Here is a 16,434-nt window from a genome sequence, read left to right as displayed (position 1 = left end):
ATTATTTTAGTAGGTTTTAGGACTACAATGGAACAATCTAGTTTAATGCAAATATCAGCTGCAGAATGTTGTACTTCATTTTGACCAGCAGATGGCGCAAGGGGTGTCCATCAGTATTTTATGAGCTCTCATCTACGCTCATTCTTTCCTACCAGCGGCCTTTTCGCTTTCTTGGCTCTTTCCTCGGAATAAGACTCACTGTCAAACACTCCATAGGCTTGTTACTGTAGCTGACATGACTGTTTTCAGCATATTACATTGGCACCTGTTACAAATTTATATTGAACAGATTTTTTTTTCTACCTAAAAGACTTTTGTTTTGAAGTGTCTCACCATATGAATCAGTCAAAACAGCTCAGCTCAACCAGCCAATCAGGTCGCGCTCCAAATACAGCCAACATGCCCACCTGAAAAAATGTGAAACCCAGAAAGCAGAATTAAACAGTCTCAACAATTCAGGTGAATTGAATGGTTCTAGTTTCTGACTCTACATCCCAGCTCATTTAAACTCATATAAACAAGCAGGTTTATTAGCAGCACCTGTTTTTAATTATATAAATGATGGAAGTTTTAAAGGTTGTTGCAATGCATAATGATTGACATATTTGAGAGAGAGAATCGATATAATTTAAATATACACTGCAAAAGTATTTGGACACCCCCTTTTAATTAAGGGGTTTGGCTATTTCAGATATGCTCTAAACTAGCAGGTCATACATTTCAAGTGCTTGTCTCCCTAGAGACAAGCATTCTTAAAGAGACAGTTCATCCAAAAATGAAAATTCTGTGATCATTTACTCAAACCGATTCCCGATGTTGTTTCAAACCTGTATGAGTTTGTTTCTCTGAACACAAAAGAAGGTATTTTGAAGAATGTTAGGAACCAAATAGTTGCTGGTATCCATTGACTTCCAAAAATATATGGAAGTCAATGGCCACCAGAAACTATTTGGTTACCAACAATCTTCAAAATATCTCCTTTTATGTTCTACAGGAGAAGGCGATTCATGCAGGTTTAGAACAACATGAGGGTGAGTAAATGATGACAACATTTTCATTTTTTGGGTGAACTATCCCTTTAAGAATAGGGCCCTGTTCTATTCCAGCTTGACCGTGTCTGCAGTCTCAGAAGAGAGCTGATGAATGTGAAACTAATATGAAGTTTTTGTTTATTGTTATTATTATTATTTAAAATATTATAGGAAAATATGACCCATTAAAAATGTATCTGAAAACTGACCCTTAATTAAATTTTTTTTAAATTTTTGTCAGTAGATGCGGGTGAGTTTGCTGCCTTGCACATTTCAAATACAGAATCTGGAAACATTTGCATAGAAATGAAGAGGGGCTTCATGGTTTGCCGAGCCTTTAAGTCTTGGAGAAAGAAAGGCAGATGTTAGGGTCAAGAAAAAAGAGCAGGGTCACCAGAGTTCATGCTTTCTCTCACATGTTTTTTCTTGTCAGTGGTCAGATGCGTCAATGCTAGTGTGTGTGTGTCTGTGCATGCAGAAAAATCATTGCACTTTATTTAAAACAAATACATAGCCTATTAGTGTGGTTGCCTAGCCAAAATGTAATACTTAGGGTTAGGGGTTGTTAAAATCAATAACTATACATTTGAACAACAGTAATAGGGATACTTGCCTTAGCAAGCAGCACTAATTAACTAAGCAAACTTGCAGTTGATATATTTCCTTGACCCAAAACATGTGTAAATCATATGAAAGGGCCCCTTCTGCTTCTTTTCATCCCGTCTGGGTGAAATGTGCCTCACAGTTCTGTTTTTTACATCCTGCAACTGTGTTAACATTTCCAACCCCTAAATTAGCCTTTCCTGCTTCCAGTCTGCTATTACAACACACATGTTTCCATCTGAGGTCACCTCAGAATCTGTGAAATCATCTGGCAATCTTGTTTTTTTACTGGTCAAAACACTATTGTAATGGTCAAATGTGTTTATGATGGTCTGATACATTAATAGGTTTAAAAAGAATGGGTAGTTAAAGTTAAATGTCCTCTGGGTGAAAGCAGCCAGCAGGAAATATTAAGTGTAGTGCTCTAGTTAGAATCTACATGTCTGGGTATGTGAGCTGAGACTTGTCGTCATTGTCTCTGAACTGCAGGGACTTTAGTTTCCATAGTGCTGCTCTCAGGGATGCTCTGGGATAACAGAAAAGATATGCAGTCTGGGTAGACCGTTAGTTTGAGGAATGAGCTCTGGAAAGGCACTTAAACCATCTCAACATATAATGTAAAATGAAGAACTTTTTTCTTTTTTTTTTATCTTCATGGGACCTCAAAATCCCTCTACGGTGATACACGGTTCTTCATTAGAAGAGGATTGTTTGCAAACAACCACTGAAGGAGCTTTATTTTTAAGGGTCCTCTAAACATTGCATGTCTGTTGCCAGTTAATATTTTCCCTCTGTGATGTAAAGTTTATTTGCAGGTCAGATGTGTTTGTGTCTCACTCTGTCTGACCTAGAACCTTGTGAACCACAGACAAAGAGGAAGAATTCATTAAAAAAAAAAAAAAACTGAAGATGGTGAGTCAACACACATCCTGTCACAGCAGGATCAGGCTATTTACTGTATCTCGCTCTCTGTTTTCCCTATAATACGCCCAGTATTTTTTATCAGCAAATAACAAGGCAGAGGCTTATTGGCAGCAATGTTATTGACTCAAACTGGAGCAGGGTTTAAATAGAGTGACTGGCCACTCTGCTTTCTTTGTTCTAGAGCAGTGATGGGCAAACTTGGCCCTTCCAGGTCACTTTCCTGCAGAGATTTGATCCAACCCTGATAAAACTCACCTGCCTGTAGCCTTCTAGTAGTCTTGAAGACAATGATTAGCTGGTTCAGGTGTGTTTTGGCGCTTTTCCACTGCATGGTACGGCACGGTACGGTTCACTTTTGGGGGGTTTTCCACTGGGTACAGTACCTGGTACCTGGTACTTTTTTTAGTACCACCTCGGTTGGGGTTCCAAGTGAACCGTACCGTTGCCAAAACGTGACGTGTAAACTCTGCTGATCACGGATTGGCCTGAGAGAATCGTCACTACCTGCGTCACTGAACTTGCGACACAAACACAAAAGAACCGCTAGATTTAAATCAGCACAGCCAGCGAAGGATCGAACGCAACTGTTTTGAACGAGCGCATCTTTTTTTTAACAACCAAAAAGTTATGTTGTCAGTTGCGGAAGAACAGATGTTCCTCTCGTTGATAGCAGAGGAGCGGATCCAGCAAGAGCTTGATGGAGCGACGTGGAATGAAAAAGTTTTTTTTAGGAGTCGTGGTAGTAGAGGCGGCGCAACTATAACGACATGTGAATAATCCCGCCCACTCTAAAGCGGTACTGAACTGCAGTGGAAACGCAAACCGAGCCGAGCCGAACCGTGCCGTGCCGTACTGAGCCGCACCGAGCCGAGTCGTACCACGCAGTGGAAAAGTGCCATTTGATTAGGGTTGGAGCTAAACTCTGAAGGAAAGTGACCTGGAAGGGCCAAGTTTGCCCACCCCTGTTCTAGAGCATGGACAACTGAACTGTCTCATGATTTAATGCTTGACTATGACCTCACTATTTTACAACCTATAACTTTGGTTTCTAAATCGCTCTTTAAGGGCCTTTTTACACCTGGTCACTTCTGATAGGAAAGCTTTCAGACCAGGTGTAAATGTCCTCCGAAACGCTTTTGAGACGGATTTAGGCCTTGTCCACAATATGTTTTTGCTTGAAAACTTATATTTTTCTCTCCGTTTTGGCCTTCTGTCCACACTGAGACATACAAACATAGGTTAAAACACTGATTAAGCTTTTACATGAGACAATGATACATGTTCAAATTACCTTTTGATGTTCATTCATGTTTATTTTGCACTATAACTAGCAGTAAAGAGGAAGAGATGATCGATTCAGGTGCACTCCGCGCTGCCGCTTGAACGGAGGCAGATACTGTCATGCCCCAATATAGTGCGCCACGTCTGACGTCACGCACCACCGCTTCTGGGTCCAAACGCTCTATGTCGTACCCATAGACTGTGGTACCACAAGAAAACAACAAACGGTGCTAATTTACACGCACAATGTGGTGTAATACTATCAAAACAATTCTAATCATAACCTTTATCTCCATACCAAAATCCCAGATGGCCAGACAACGATTCATCTTTTGTAAATCATTCAAATATTCGTATCTGTGATGCCATGAGCACAGAGACTGTAGTGTACACTGTAAGTTTATCTTAAATGTGTAATATGAATAAATAGTGCTCATAAACGGCCATTGGGATGGTATTCTCAATTGAAACGAGTGGAGTTGAGTTCCTTACTTAACAAGCGAATAGATTTGACAGACTTTGAAAGTTGTGACTTTGTTTTATCTGTTCCTTTGTTCTATAATCTTACCTCTATCCACCTCATTGGCTCATTCTTCAACGCGCAAGTAAGGCATTTTCTGTGAATGTGCAAGACTTCCGGTTCATTAGCCGCTGAAGGGAAATAACGAGAAGATTAACAACATGCAGTAAATGGAAAACCGTTTGCACTACAAACCAGTGTATTCATACTTAATACAATACATTAAAATAATATGTCATAATGACATATAAATAATAAATCAAGCAGCAAAACGAGCGGTTTTGCACAGCTAAAAATAGCTGAACGTGGATGACACCGGAAGTCATACCCATAAAAATTACAAATGGTCACGCCCATTCTTACAGGAAAAATAAGGTGTATAACTGTTCTGATTCTCTTTAATGCTGTACTTAGCTGCTTTGCTTAGAATTGACCCATTCTTTAGCATTTCTGCTTTTTAACTTTGTTCCTATAGAATCTTCCGCTTTGAAACATCAGTGCTCTTCTAAATCACAGTTGCTGTTTTATGGTCTTCTCTATAACCACTCTGCTCAACTTCTCAATTTCTTAAATGCTCAACCTCGTTGCGCTAGAAGTGCTCTGCTCTATAACCTCACTCATGAATCCCTCTACTCTAGAACCTCTGTTATATGGCCACACTTTTTTGCATGTATCAGCATTTCACTGCTGGATGATCTCACTGCATGTTAAGATCCACTGCTCAATCATTTCACTGCTCTAGAATCTTATTGTCCCATGATCTCACTGCTGAGGCATTAATGTGGATGTGAATAGCATGTGTAGCTGTGTGCGCACCAGCATCGCTCTTAGTCCCTATGACAGATCTCTCCACAGGCATGTTTGGTTTTAGTGTGTATGTTGTAGGAGGCTCCTCCATTCTCATGCAACCATCAAAAAATAGAGTTTTGAGGTCTTTTAAAAGCTCTTGATGTCCACCAGTATTGTCCTTTATTCAATTCTGACTGGATTTGATTAACAGAGGCTTGTGCCCTCAAATGAGACATGAAAAAACATGAGTGAGAGAGACTGAGAAAATAGGACATTTTGAGTTTGTTGTTTAAGGAGATCTGAAGGCACGAGAGGAATGTAGGCTCAGTGTTCTGAGGAAGTGACTGTTGTCTTCTGGGAACGTTGCTTGGCTTGAAGACAAGGGGCGGAGTCAGGGGAAGGGTCGCACAATTAGGGGGTGTGGTCCAAACGTTTCCTCATCTTTCTCTCTCTCTTTCTCTCTGATCAGGCTTACATCCAGTATCTACATCTGCAGAGTTTGGTAACCCGTCTGCTCCCTCTTTATAAAACATCATAAAGTCATGATGAATTATTAAAAATATACAGGTTATGTTTGTCAGAACATCTTCATCTTGGCATAATCTCGATGTCTCTGCAGAATGACTAAGTGATAAAGCACAAAGAGTAAAATAAAGCAGATGAAATCGGCATTGTTGCACATCGTAAGCTTAATTAAAATAGTGATTTTGTGACACGTTTGTGGATTATAGATTAATAATTTTGTTTTGTCCTATAGCATATGTTTTTATCCAAACCAATGACAAAAATGATATACTGTATATTTCCAAATTATTTGTTTCAAATATGAATACTAGCTGTTCTAGCAAATTAGCTAAAAAATAATTAATAATTAAATAATTCGTAATAAATTATAATAATTTATCTCAGCTGCCAGAAGTAACTGTAGCAGAATCAATATTACAAATGACTAACCTGCTCCTCCAGCGAACATTCAGTGTAATTTCATATCAACTCTAAGAATTGTTATTTTCGTGGCCACAGAAAATCACTTTCTTACACTAATGCATTAGAGCATGTAGCAAAATTAGGAATCGTTTAAGTGACATTGATCTGCTAGCAGAGTCAGAACCAGAGAACCCATGTGTATTGTGCACAAACTTTTACTAACTAAATCACGAACACATAACTAGTCTAAACAAACACATACACACAATCACACATACATGGGTAAATGGAAAAGTGAAAATGACTGAATAAACCAAAGCGAAGCAGAGGGAGGAATGAACAGTTACTGTACATCAGTTGTCTTTCTTCATACAGTATTGGGCAGTGTTGGGGAGTAAATAGTTAAATGCAACGGAATTGCATAATTTAATTCCAAAATAAATGTAACAATCTGTTACAGTTATTGAGGAAAAACGTGTAATTAAATTACAGTTATGAAAATATCAACTATTAGAAAGGGGGTTACATCTGAACACACACACACACACACACACACACATACAGATTTAATTGATTTTTTTAATTGAATTCTTTCTAAAATGTGAGACACCCATGTTTCAGGAGCTGAGGACACAGAATAGGACACATGTATATTCGATAACTGTTTGATTTCCTTTTTGTGATTATATATATGCTTTATTAAATTTTTTTTAAAGATTTACTGTTTTTTTCCAAGGCATTGTTAGATGCCAGTGTTTCCTGTCATAGCTATGCAAAGATTTGATTTCAAAAACACTATCATAGCTATTAAACTATTTCTTCTTATGATTTTTAATCTGTAGTTAATCTGATCTCAAAGTCAAAAAAAGGTGCTAAAGTGCTAAAGATTTTGTGGTGGCTGTGCTTTCAAATAAAATGTTTATAATCTTATTTCAAGTGATGAAGGATTTTTAAAGTCTGACAGTAAGTTGTTAAGCACTCCTGTAATGTTAACCCTGCCTGCTTTAACTGTTTGAAAAAGATGAACAGTTTAGAAAAAAAAAAATTTAATTTAGAAAATAGAGTAACTAATCTGTAACCTATTACATTTCCAAAGTAACCTTCCCAGCACTGGTATTGGACCATCATTGCATCACTATGTCAGCTCTGTGTTCCTGCATGCAGTGTGATTTTGAACAGTTCCTCTACAATTCCACCTTAAGAAGCCAAAAGACCTTTGGCCTATATTCAGTTAAATTCTTTTAAAAAAGAGAGAGAGAGAGAGAGCTCTGGATGAAACATCAAGAGACTTTGAAGCCAGTATTTATGGATTTGTTCACTTAAGGGGTCACAGCCCCATGCGAAGGGCTTTTGTGAGAGTGAACTTACATTTGTTCAGAAAATAAATAAATCTCATAAATGCTCATAAATAAATTACTATTGTATTATTGTAATATTGATCCCATTTAATCAAAAAGAATTAGGATCTGGTAGGAGTGGTATCTAATTAATTTCATATTTTTTTAGCCATTTTACTAAAAACTGCATTTTATAGTGAAGCTAAATTTTACATGACATACTTTATTCATTATATTGATTATTTTTAAAGTGATAAAATGCATATTAAAAATATTATGTACACTGTAAAGAGTGGCAATCTGAAATTTTTACTGTAAAGAGCTATTTCTAACTGATTTAACCCATAAAAAATAATTTTATTGTATAAATGAATGTATTTAGGTTAAATAATACTTTTTGACTTGAATAAAACTATTTGTTACTATTTTTTCTGTGTAATTATAGTATGTAATATGTATTTAATATAATAAAACAATATTTAATTGAAAATAACAAATATACGATATATAGGGGTCAAAGACGAAAAAGGGTTTAAGCATAAAAACAATAAGTGTAATACTGCTTTGAATTGTTGTTTCCCCCCCCCAAAAATGTAAAAGTTTTCTGTTTAATTTAATTGCAATTTTGTTTTTATGAGCAAAAAATAAATATCATACATTTTTCCCTGACTTTCAGAAGAGACCCACTAAAATGTCATTTAGTGTAACAATCTTGTCAGGCATATTTACAACAAAAATCAATTTATGACATATTAAAAGACTAATTACTTTCACCCCAAATACTAATTAGTTATAATTTTACATTTTTATAATTTGCCACTATCCAAGGTTTTGCACAATTGTCAGTAAGAATTTTTTACTCATTTAAAACACAATAAAATTTTATATGCTTCCTTGTTATTTTATGCATTTTAATATGTACACGTCAGAATAAGCATGTTGTTTGAATTTATACATAAATATTGTGTTACACTGAATGACAATGTAACATTATTTCAACCAAATTTTGTCATTTTATCCTCCAAAAACTTATTTGAAACCTTAAAAGTAGACACTTTACTTACATTTAATGTGTTTTCTATGGACATAAAATCACTTTTGTCAATTTCTTTTGATGCGGACATCTTAACGTCTTTGACCCATAGATAAATTATTCTTGTTTAAAGCATAAATCTAGCAAAACTCTAAATATTATATCATTTAAAAATAATCAAAAGTTTGATGGGCTTACAAAGGAACCCCTAGAGGACGCAGTTCGAAGTTCCCATGAAAGGGAACTTGATAGAACACAATCTGTAATTCTAATTTTGTTGTTAAATTGTTTAAAATCTTAAGTCTTCATATGTCATAGTTTTATACTGTCTGTGATGTTACTCATTTTTAATAAATATACATTTTACATGAAAGTAAGTAAATGTTAAATATTTTATGTGCCCACATGTTCCCTAATAAGTTAACTAAAAGGCAATGTGGTATTTTTATCTGGTGTTGTTGGCATTGCTACTTCAGTGCCATTTTATTGACTAGTTCATAACAGAATGCAATTACTCATAAATCTGTGCCAGTCAAGAACGTTTTCATTAAAAAAAAAAGGCCCCTAAAAACTTAAACCAATGAAGAAACTGAAACCATTTTGAGCTCTCTTTATTCAGATCCCCAGTTGGACACCAGAACGTGTAAAAAGTGTAAAATCTACACATTATATAAATTCTACTGTCCTTACAGTGAGTAAACACAGAGCAATGTGCTGGACGCGGCCTCACGCGTCCTAAAAAAGTCCGAAATCATTCATGTGACGTCTGCCTTTCCCCAAGAAATGTTTCCTGTCCATTTCTGCAGTTGTTGTTCTTAGTTTCTTGATATTTCAGCTCATTAAAATATCTATTTCTCTCCGGATGTGTGGATTCCGTCTTCAGATGTGACATTGCCACTACAAAATGCAAAAAGATCATTAAGCAAATGTAATATTTGGATTAGTCAGGGAAAACGGTCTTTGCTTTGGTATGACTAAAGCGCGAGGAACTCTGCTGTGTGTTTGAGCTCAGCTGTATCCCGGAATGTGAGTGAAGTCGCCAAGTGGACACACGCAACCCCGACACACGGTCTGTTTACGGTCCAAGGTTTTCCAGAGAATTAGAAGCAGGGGCTTTTGTTTATGTGCATTTTTTTCCCATTTACCAGAAAAGAAATCCCCTATGCGTTGCAAATCAGCGTTGCTTTAACCGATTCGAAAAAAATGAACATTTCCTTCTGCGGGCACATAAACATCTGGACACTAAACACAGCTTTTTTTGCAAACTACAAGACAAGTTCACAACCACAACCACAAGTTCAGTTCTTAAAAATATTCTTCAGGTTGTTCATGTTAAAGTCAACATGAAATGCAGTTTACAAAAACATATTTTGGGGTAAAGAATAAAACATTAAAAGAGAAAAATGTATGCATTTATCTATTGAAAAATGGCATTTGTGTGTATTAAGAAAGTAAACAAGTTTGATTTTGATTTCATGCTGACTATTATTTATTAATAAATAGCTTGAGACAAAATCTATGGAAGCCTGTTTCCGCCACAGAATAAAAAACTTAAAAAGGTAACTGCGACTTTTTATCTCACAATTCTAATATAAATTCTGAGGGAAAAGGTTTTTGACTTTTTCCTCGGAATTACAAGTTTAAATCTCACAATTCTGAATTATTTGCTAGAATTATGTTTAAATCTCACAATTCGAATTTATTTGTTTCCACCACAGAATAAAAAAAATAAAATGTTTCAACTTTTCAGATTTTATTTCCTTAGAATTGCAAGTTTATATCTTGCCATTCTTAGCACACAACTCACAACTCTGTGTTAATAAAAAGTCAGAATTGAGATATATAAATTCAGAATTGGAAGAAAAAGTCTGATTGTGAGATATAAAGGCACAGTTACCTTTTTTATTATCTTAATCCATAAAGAAAACGGGCTTCCGTAAAATCTGCACCATTTTTAATAAGTAGCCTATAAAGCAAAACATCAGTAAACCCAAAGGTTTGCATTTCGGTCCTCAGTTACTAAGTGTGCAAACAGTAACCATCCAAGTTTACAATCTGAAACTTGAGAGGTTTTACAGTTAAACCAAAAGCATTGTAAAAAAATCACAACTCTTAACCATAGAGTCTACTTGGACTACAGCCTTGAGATTTACACAAACCTCTGTAAACCCCTTAAACCTAGCGACTACAACTAAAAATAAAGATTAGCCTACTTCGGAAGAAATTACAACAAGATCCATTAACATAAGCTCAAAGTCCTCTCAAGTTTTTCTTGAGGGCACAAAAAAAGGAGAAGAGGAGGATAAGAGCTCCCTTTTGCTTTAGAAACACCCTGAACAAACATTTAGGCTAAATGCTAATACTGAAGTGTTTCCATCTGATATACAGAGACTGTGGGTGGGGATTCTTGCCCGAGAATTCACAAAAACATGTTTTGTCTTAATAACACTAGGGGAAAATCAGTACCGAACCACGAATTACGGTGCGGAAGAAGCCTGGTGTTATTCATCTGAATCACTGATGAATATCATATGACTGTCACATCTGATCACTGTATCAAATCAGACCCGTATGTTTCACGTGAGCTCAGGAATCTTCTTCCGCCTGAAGGGGAGCTGGATTAACATTTTATCTGATTAAACTTCCTGGAAGTGAGCAGAAGCCACATGAACCTGCTATGTGGGTTTATTTCTTGCTCACCTAGTCCAAGCGAATTTGTTTCGAATCGTCAAGTCATATTTCAGTTGTCACTGAAAGCGACACATTGCACGAAACAACAAATCCAAGCCAATCAGACCAAGTAATACATTTAATAAATGCAAAAATGATGTTCTTGCTTAGTATTTCTGTCGTTTTCCAGTACATCTAAACATTCTTAAGTCAAGATACATTTACTTGAGAAGCAAATTACTTGTTTTCTTAAAAATATATCAAAAGTTATTGCTTAAAATTTTAATAAAATAAAATAAATCTGTTGATGAGGCAAGAAAAACGGGAAAACTACTATTTTACTTACCTCACTGGCAGACATTTTTTTCTTGCTTTAGGCAAAAATTAATTTCCCCCCACATTTTCTTAAGTCATTTTGCTTCTCAAGTGATTAGATACTTGTACTTAAAAAATACTGAATATGAAAATTATTAATTTTTTTTTTAGAGCTGGAACAGGCTTTTGGACCAATGAGATGTCAGTGTGGGCGGAGCAACTCAACAAGCCATAAATAGAAAATGTAACATTCAGCATTTGACACTTTTTTTGCATGCACCTGAATAAGACAGTGTCGCAAATTTTGTTTTGTTTTGTTTTTGTAAAGAGACAATTGTGTTTTTTGCCAAACTATTATGTAAACAACTTGCGTCACATGACCAGACTGATTAGCAGAGTCTAATTAGCATCTGCTCCTGCTAAAGCACAGGTAACGTCATTCGCACACCTGACTCTGTAAGTATCCAATAAAAAATAGAGAAAAAGTGTAACTTTGATCTAACAGATATTTAAATAAAATTCAAAATATGAAGATATACATGAATAGTCTATCCAAGGTAACTGTACTGTTGGTTTCTGGGGTTAAAAGTGACATTTTTAAGTGCAGAAGCGAGAATGTCCTGTTTCTCTTGCAAAAAAATCCTGTCTGGAATTAGAAAACTTTGAGAGTAAAAACCCCTTGTATATCTGTCCACAGGAGTGTTGCATCTCCATTATAGTCCAGAGGCAAAAGGCTCTAGAGGTTATCGTACATGTGAAGGGTTTTCTCTAATTGCTGCCCTACGCGCTGGTAGAAGGCGATCTGTTGGCGGAGATACGCTTGCATCATCTCTTTAAAATCCACCTCCCTGCGCTGGTGGAAGTGGTTCATCTCGGCCTGCAGGGCGAAACCCACAGTCCTGCAGCGTTTACGAATGCCATTCGCTTCCTCTTGGTCCATCTTCCCCTCGTCGCTCATACGTTGAGACTCCTTCACCTTAGCAAAAGCACCTAAACGGGAGCGAAAGAGACCGAAGTTTTAGAAATATCGTAGCAATATGCACAAACCACTGGTCAAGAACTAGCAATGACACTGAAGATAACTTTCTAAATAACTTAATACATTTTGCACATTTTTAGCAAACCACTGAGCTCGTATTAACCAAACTTCAACTGATTTAATATTTATTTATTATTTATTTCTTTTTAATTTACCAACATTTTGCACTTAAGGAAACCTCTAGCCAACTGGTATCCATGGCTTCGACTGATTTAGCAAACAGAAAGAATAAATAAATAATGCTTACTTATTAAATAATATTACATATATTTAATAACATGTAATTGTATAATTATTAAAATTAGTAAATAAAGACAATGTTGCAGACAAAGTTGTGGTTCAAATTGACAAAATATATACTATATATATATATATATACTACTTATTAAATAATACTACTACATATATTTAACAATATATTTTTATAATAATTAAAATGAGTAAAAAAAAATATGATGTTGCAGACAAAGTTGTGGTTCAAATTTACACACGCACACACACACACACACACACACATAATAAATAAATAAATAAATATATATCCAATTCATTGGACAATTATGATAAATAAATAGATATAGATATATTCCAAATTCCAATATATTCAACTTGTTGGATAATTATATGTACTATATATTAAGCATATATATTTATTTTCCTAATTATACAAAAATTAATTCTACATAGTGAAAATATGCATAAATATACACAATTTTACACACATTTTACCCAGTATTTTCTAAAAAAAAAAAAAAAAAAAAAAAGAAAAGAATTAACATAAATATACACAATTTTACACACATTTTACCCAGTATTTTCTAAAAAAAAAAAAAAAAAAAAAAGTAAAGAATTACAGATACTGAATCTGATTAAATCACACTTTCTGCAACACCTTCTCTACATTACAAAGGCCAAACAAGACTCCAGGCATGGCTCAGCGGATCTCTGATCTCACTTGTTAGATGAAAGTGCCTTTTGTCTCGGATTTGTTTGACGTTTCCAGTGTAACCGGTTCTAAGCGTTCCCGTCCTGTTGTGACAGAACACACCACTCACACACACTCGTGAAAATCTGAGATCTGAATGGAGCCGCTGAGTCATACGACTGGCAGAGAGATACGAGTGAATCTGGAGACATGAACCAACAGATCCACTAAATCATCACATGCGGTGTCCATCTGCATCACAGAAGACAGCATGACGGATTAGACATCCCAGCGTGAATGGCTGATCAGAGGTCAGTGTTTGACAATGCTGTACACACCTGTAATCTGACACAGGAAGTCTGGCCCTGTGTTCTCTGTGTTTGGGATTGATCACAAAGCAGTTCATTACTTTATTTCCTTTCAGCTCACAGAATGACCGATTACAAACCCACTGCGCAAACGCCACCAAGAACAAATGAGTACAGTCAAATGAAAGCCTCTGGTTTGCATTCCCACACTGAGCATCTAAAATAAGACAATATTATCCCCCCGTAAACAAGGTCATAGTTTGAATACATATTTATTTTTGGAAATGATTTCTAACCACATTGAGTAAAATGGCCAGTTTCTACACATTTGTCCTGAGGCATGGAAACCCATTTCTGATTCATTAGAAAACAAATCATGCTTTGGTAAATTACAATTATAGTTAAAAGGCTGAACTTATGACATACTAAGTCAAAATTATGACACTAAAAAAGTAATAATTATGTGATAAAAGGTCTAAATTATGACATACTGTTCTACTTATGAAATAAAAAAGTCAACATTTTTGTCACGATTTTGACTTTTTTCCTCATAATTACGATGACTTAGTAAGCCCATTTCCAACACATGAGAAAAAATGCTTTAGTAAATCATAACTATGAGATAAAGAATTGAAATTTTGACAGAAAGTTGAAATTGAGACATGAGAAATTTTAAGATAAAAGGCACAATCATGGCATAAATTCAAATGTTTTTATCTCATAATTGACTTTTTATCTTATAATTTAGAATTATCTCATAATTATGACTTTTATCTTAAAATTTAGAATTATCTCATAATCATGACATTTTATCTGATCGTTTAGATTTATCTCATAATTACTTTCTCAAAGTCAAAATTGAAATAAAAAGTAGAAATTTTAAGATAAAAGACACAATCATGGCATAAATTCAAATGTTTTTATCTCATAATTTTGACTTTTTATCTTATAATTTAGAATTATCTAATAATTATGACTTTTATCTTAAAATTTAGAATTATCTCATAATTATGACATTTTATCTTAAAATTTAGAATTATCTCATAATTATGACATTTTATCTTAAAATTTAGAATTATCTCATAATTATGACATTTTATCTTAAAATTTAGAATTATCTCATAATTATGACATTTTATCTTATCATTTAGATTTATCTCATAATGACTTTTTCTCATAATGTTGACTTTCTATGTCATGATTATGACATTTTGTGCAATTCTGATTTTATCATATAATTATGCCTTAATGTCATCATTATAACTTTTTATGTCATAATTATGAGATCTCATAATTATGATTTACCAAAGCATGTTTTTTTTCTAAAGTGGCAGAAATGGGCTTCCATATTGAAGTTTTGTGTACGAAAAACATTACGCTAAAGCAATTGATGTCAGGTACATGTAGAATGTAGAAATGCATAACAAATAAAAGATAAAGCTGTGATCTTAACATGGCAATCCACATACAATATAAAATAAAACAGCTTTTATTAGGCTACTGATATTAATCTTCTTCTCATATGAATATACAACATTTGAAACAGCTATGTATGCTCTGTTATTAACCTCTGAATCAGGCTGTCGTTCATTAGGACGAGCCAAATTACTGGATACTGAATAAACATTGAAGTATATGTGAGCTGTAATAAGTTAAAGCTACAAAGAGCAAAGACAAAATACATTTTCCAAGATGCATTCCTTTAACCTATAGGGGACAATGAAATAATAGGGTGAATTTCTCATGACAAAGGGACAGGTTCAAGCGTCCAGCGGTACCAGGCACAACCCAGCATTGACCTCTACCACAAATACTCTCTGATCGCTCAAAAACACTCAAGTTTACAGGACTGAATTTAACAAAGCCATGCTCAATATGACAGATTTATTATAAAATCTTCAATTTTTCAATCAAAATGCAAGATGTTTATTTAAAGAGATAGAAATGAAAAGAGGACACGCTGCAAGCCTGATTCAAACCTGCGCCATTTGCACAAGCACTATCACAAGTCCAATCATTCAAATCATGCTGATTTGAGAAACATTTTGTATTATTATCAGTGTCATGCACACATTTCTGTAGTTTCAAACATCTGGTTTTCCTCAATTGGTTTGTAATGCTCAGCAAGCCACATTTTTGAAAGTGGGGTTAATTTGATTTTATCTCTAATGGACCGTAGACATGCTAAACATTCACGTTCACCATGAACGGCTGGAATAAACTGAATTCCTCTTGCTCTGTATTTTCAATCAAGCAAAACTTCATTGCGTGTGTGCTACTGTCATTAAAAGAGCAAGCTGAACATCCATAAACTGTCCGCACATCATTTCTGTGGTCTGTCTGTTTATTTGTTTCTTTATATAAACAGTAGTACATATGACTTCTGTTTACTCTGAGCGAATGTCTGGAGGCTTTCTAATGGAAAACATGCCAAATGCTAACTCCACTTGACACATAAATGATTTTCCGGGGGTATTTAAGTCAGTGCCTAATCAAAAACCATACAACTTATTGATCTTCATAGTATCAACCAGTAAAACAGTGTCTTTTGAGAAACATAACAACATCTCAAGTTTTTTAAAGGGGTCATATGATGCTTTTTTAAAGATCATTATTTTGTGTATTTGGTGTAACAGAATATGTTGACATGCTTTAATGTTCAAAAAACACATTATTTTTCAAATACTGTACATTATTGTAGGTCCTCTATGCCCCGCCTCTCTCAAACGCAT

At 34.9% G+C, this 16,434-nt stretch overlaps 1 protein-coding gene across 1 annotated transcript in view; it reads right to left on the bottom strand.

Annotated features, from left to right (window-relative positions):
- Positions 1-11,584: 11,584 nt before the first annotated feature.
- LOC107562282 (sorting nexin-33-like) overlaps positions 11,585-16,434 on the bottom strand; it is a 14,459-nt gene continuing 9,609 nt past the window's right edge. The window contains exon 2 of the mRNA XM_016246903.1: positions 11,585-12,420. Within this exon, the coding sequence (XP_016102389.1) occupies positions 12,167-12,420 (254 nt within the window). The 3' untranslated portion in view covers positions 11,585-12,166. The remainder of the gene's footprint in view (positions 12,421-16,434) is intronic.

Source organism: Sinocyclocheilus grahami, unplaced genomic scaffold (assembly GCF_001515645.1).
Source record: "Sinocyclocheilus grahami isolate Dianchi unplaced genomic scaffold, SAMN03320097.WGS_v1.1 scaffold816.1, whole genome shotgun sequence".
NCBI lineage: Eukaryota > Metazoa > Chordata > Actinopteri > Cypriniformes > Cyprinidae > Sinocyclocheilus > Sinocyclocheilus grahami.
This window is presented reverse-complemented; position numbering and strand designations above follow the sequence as displayed.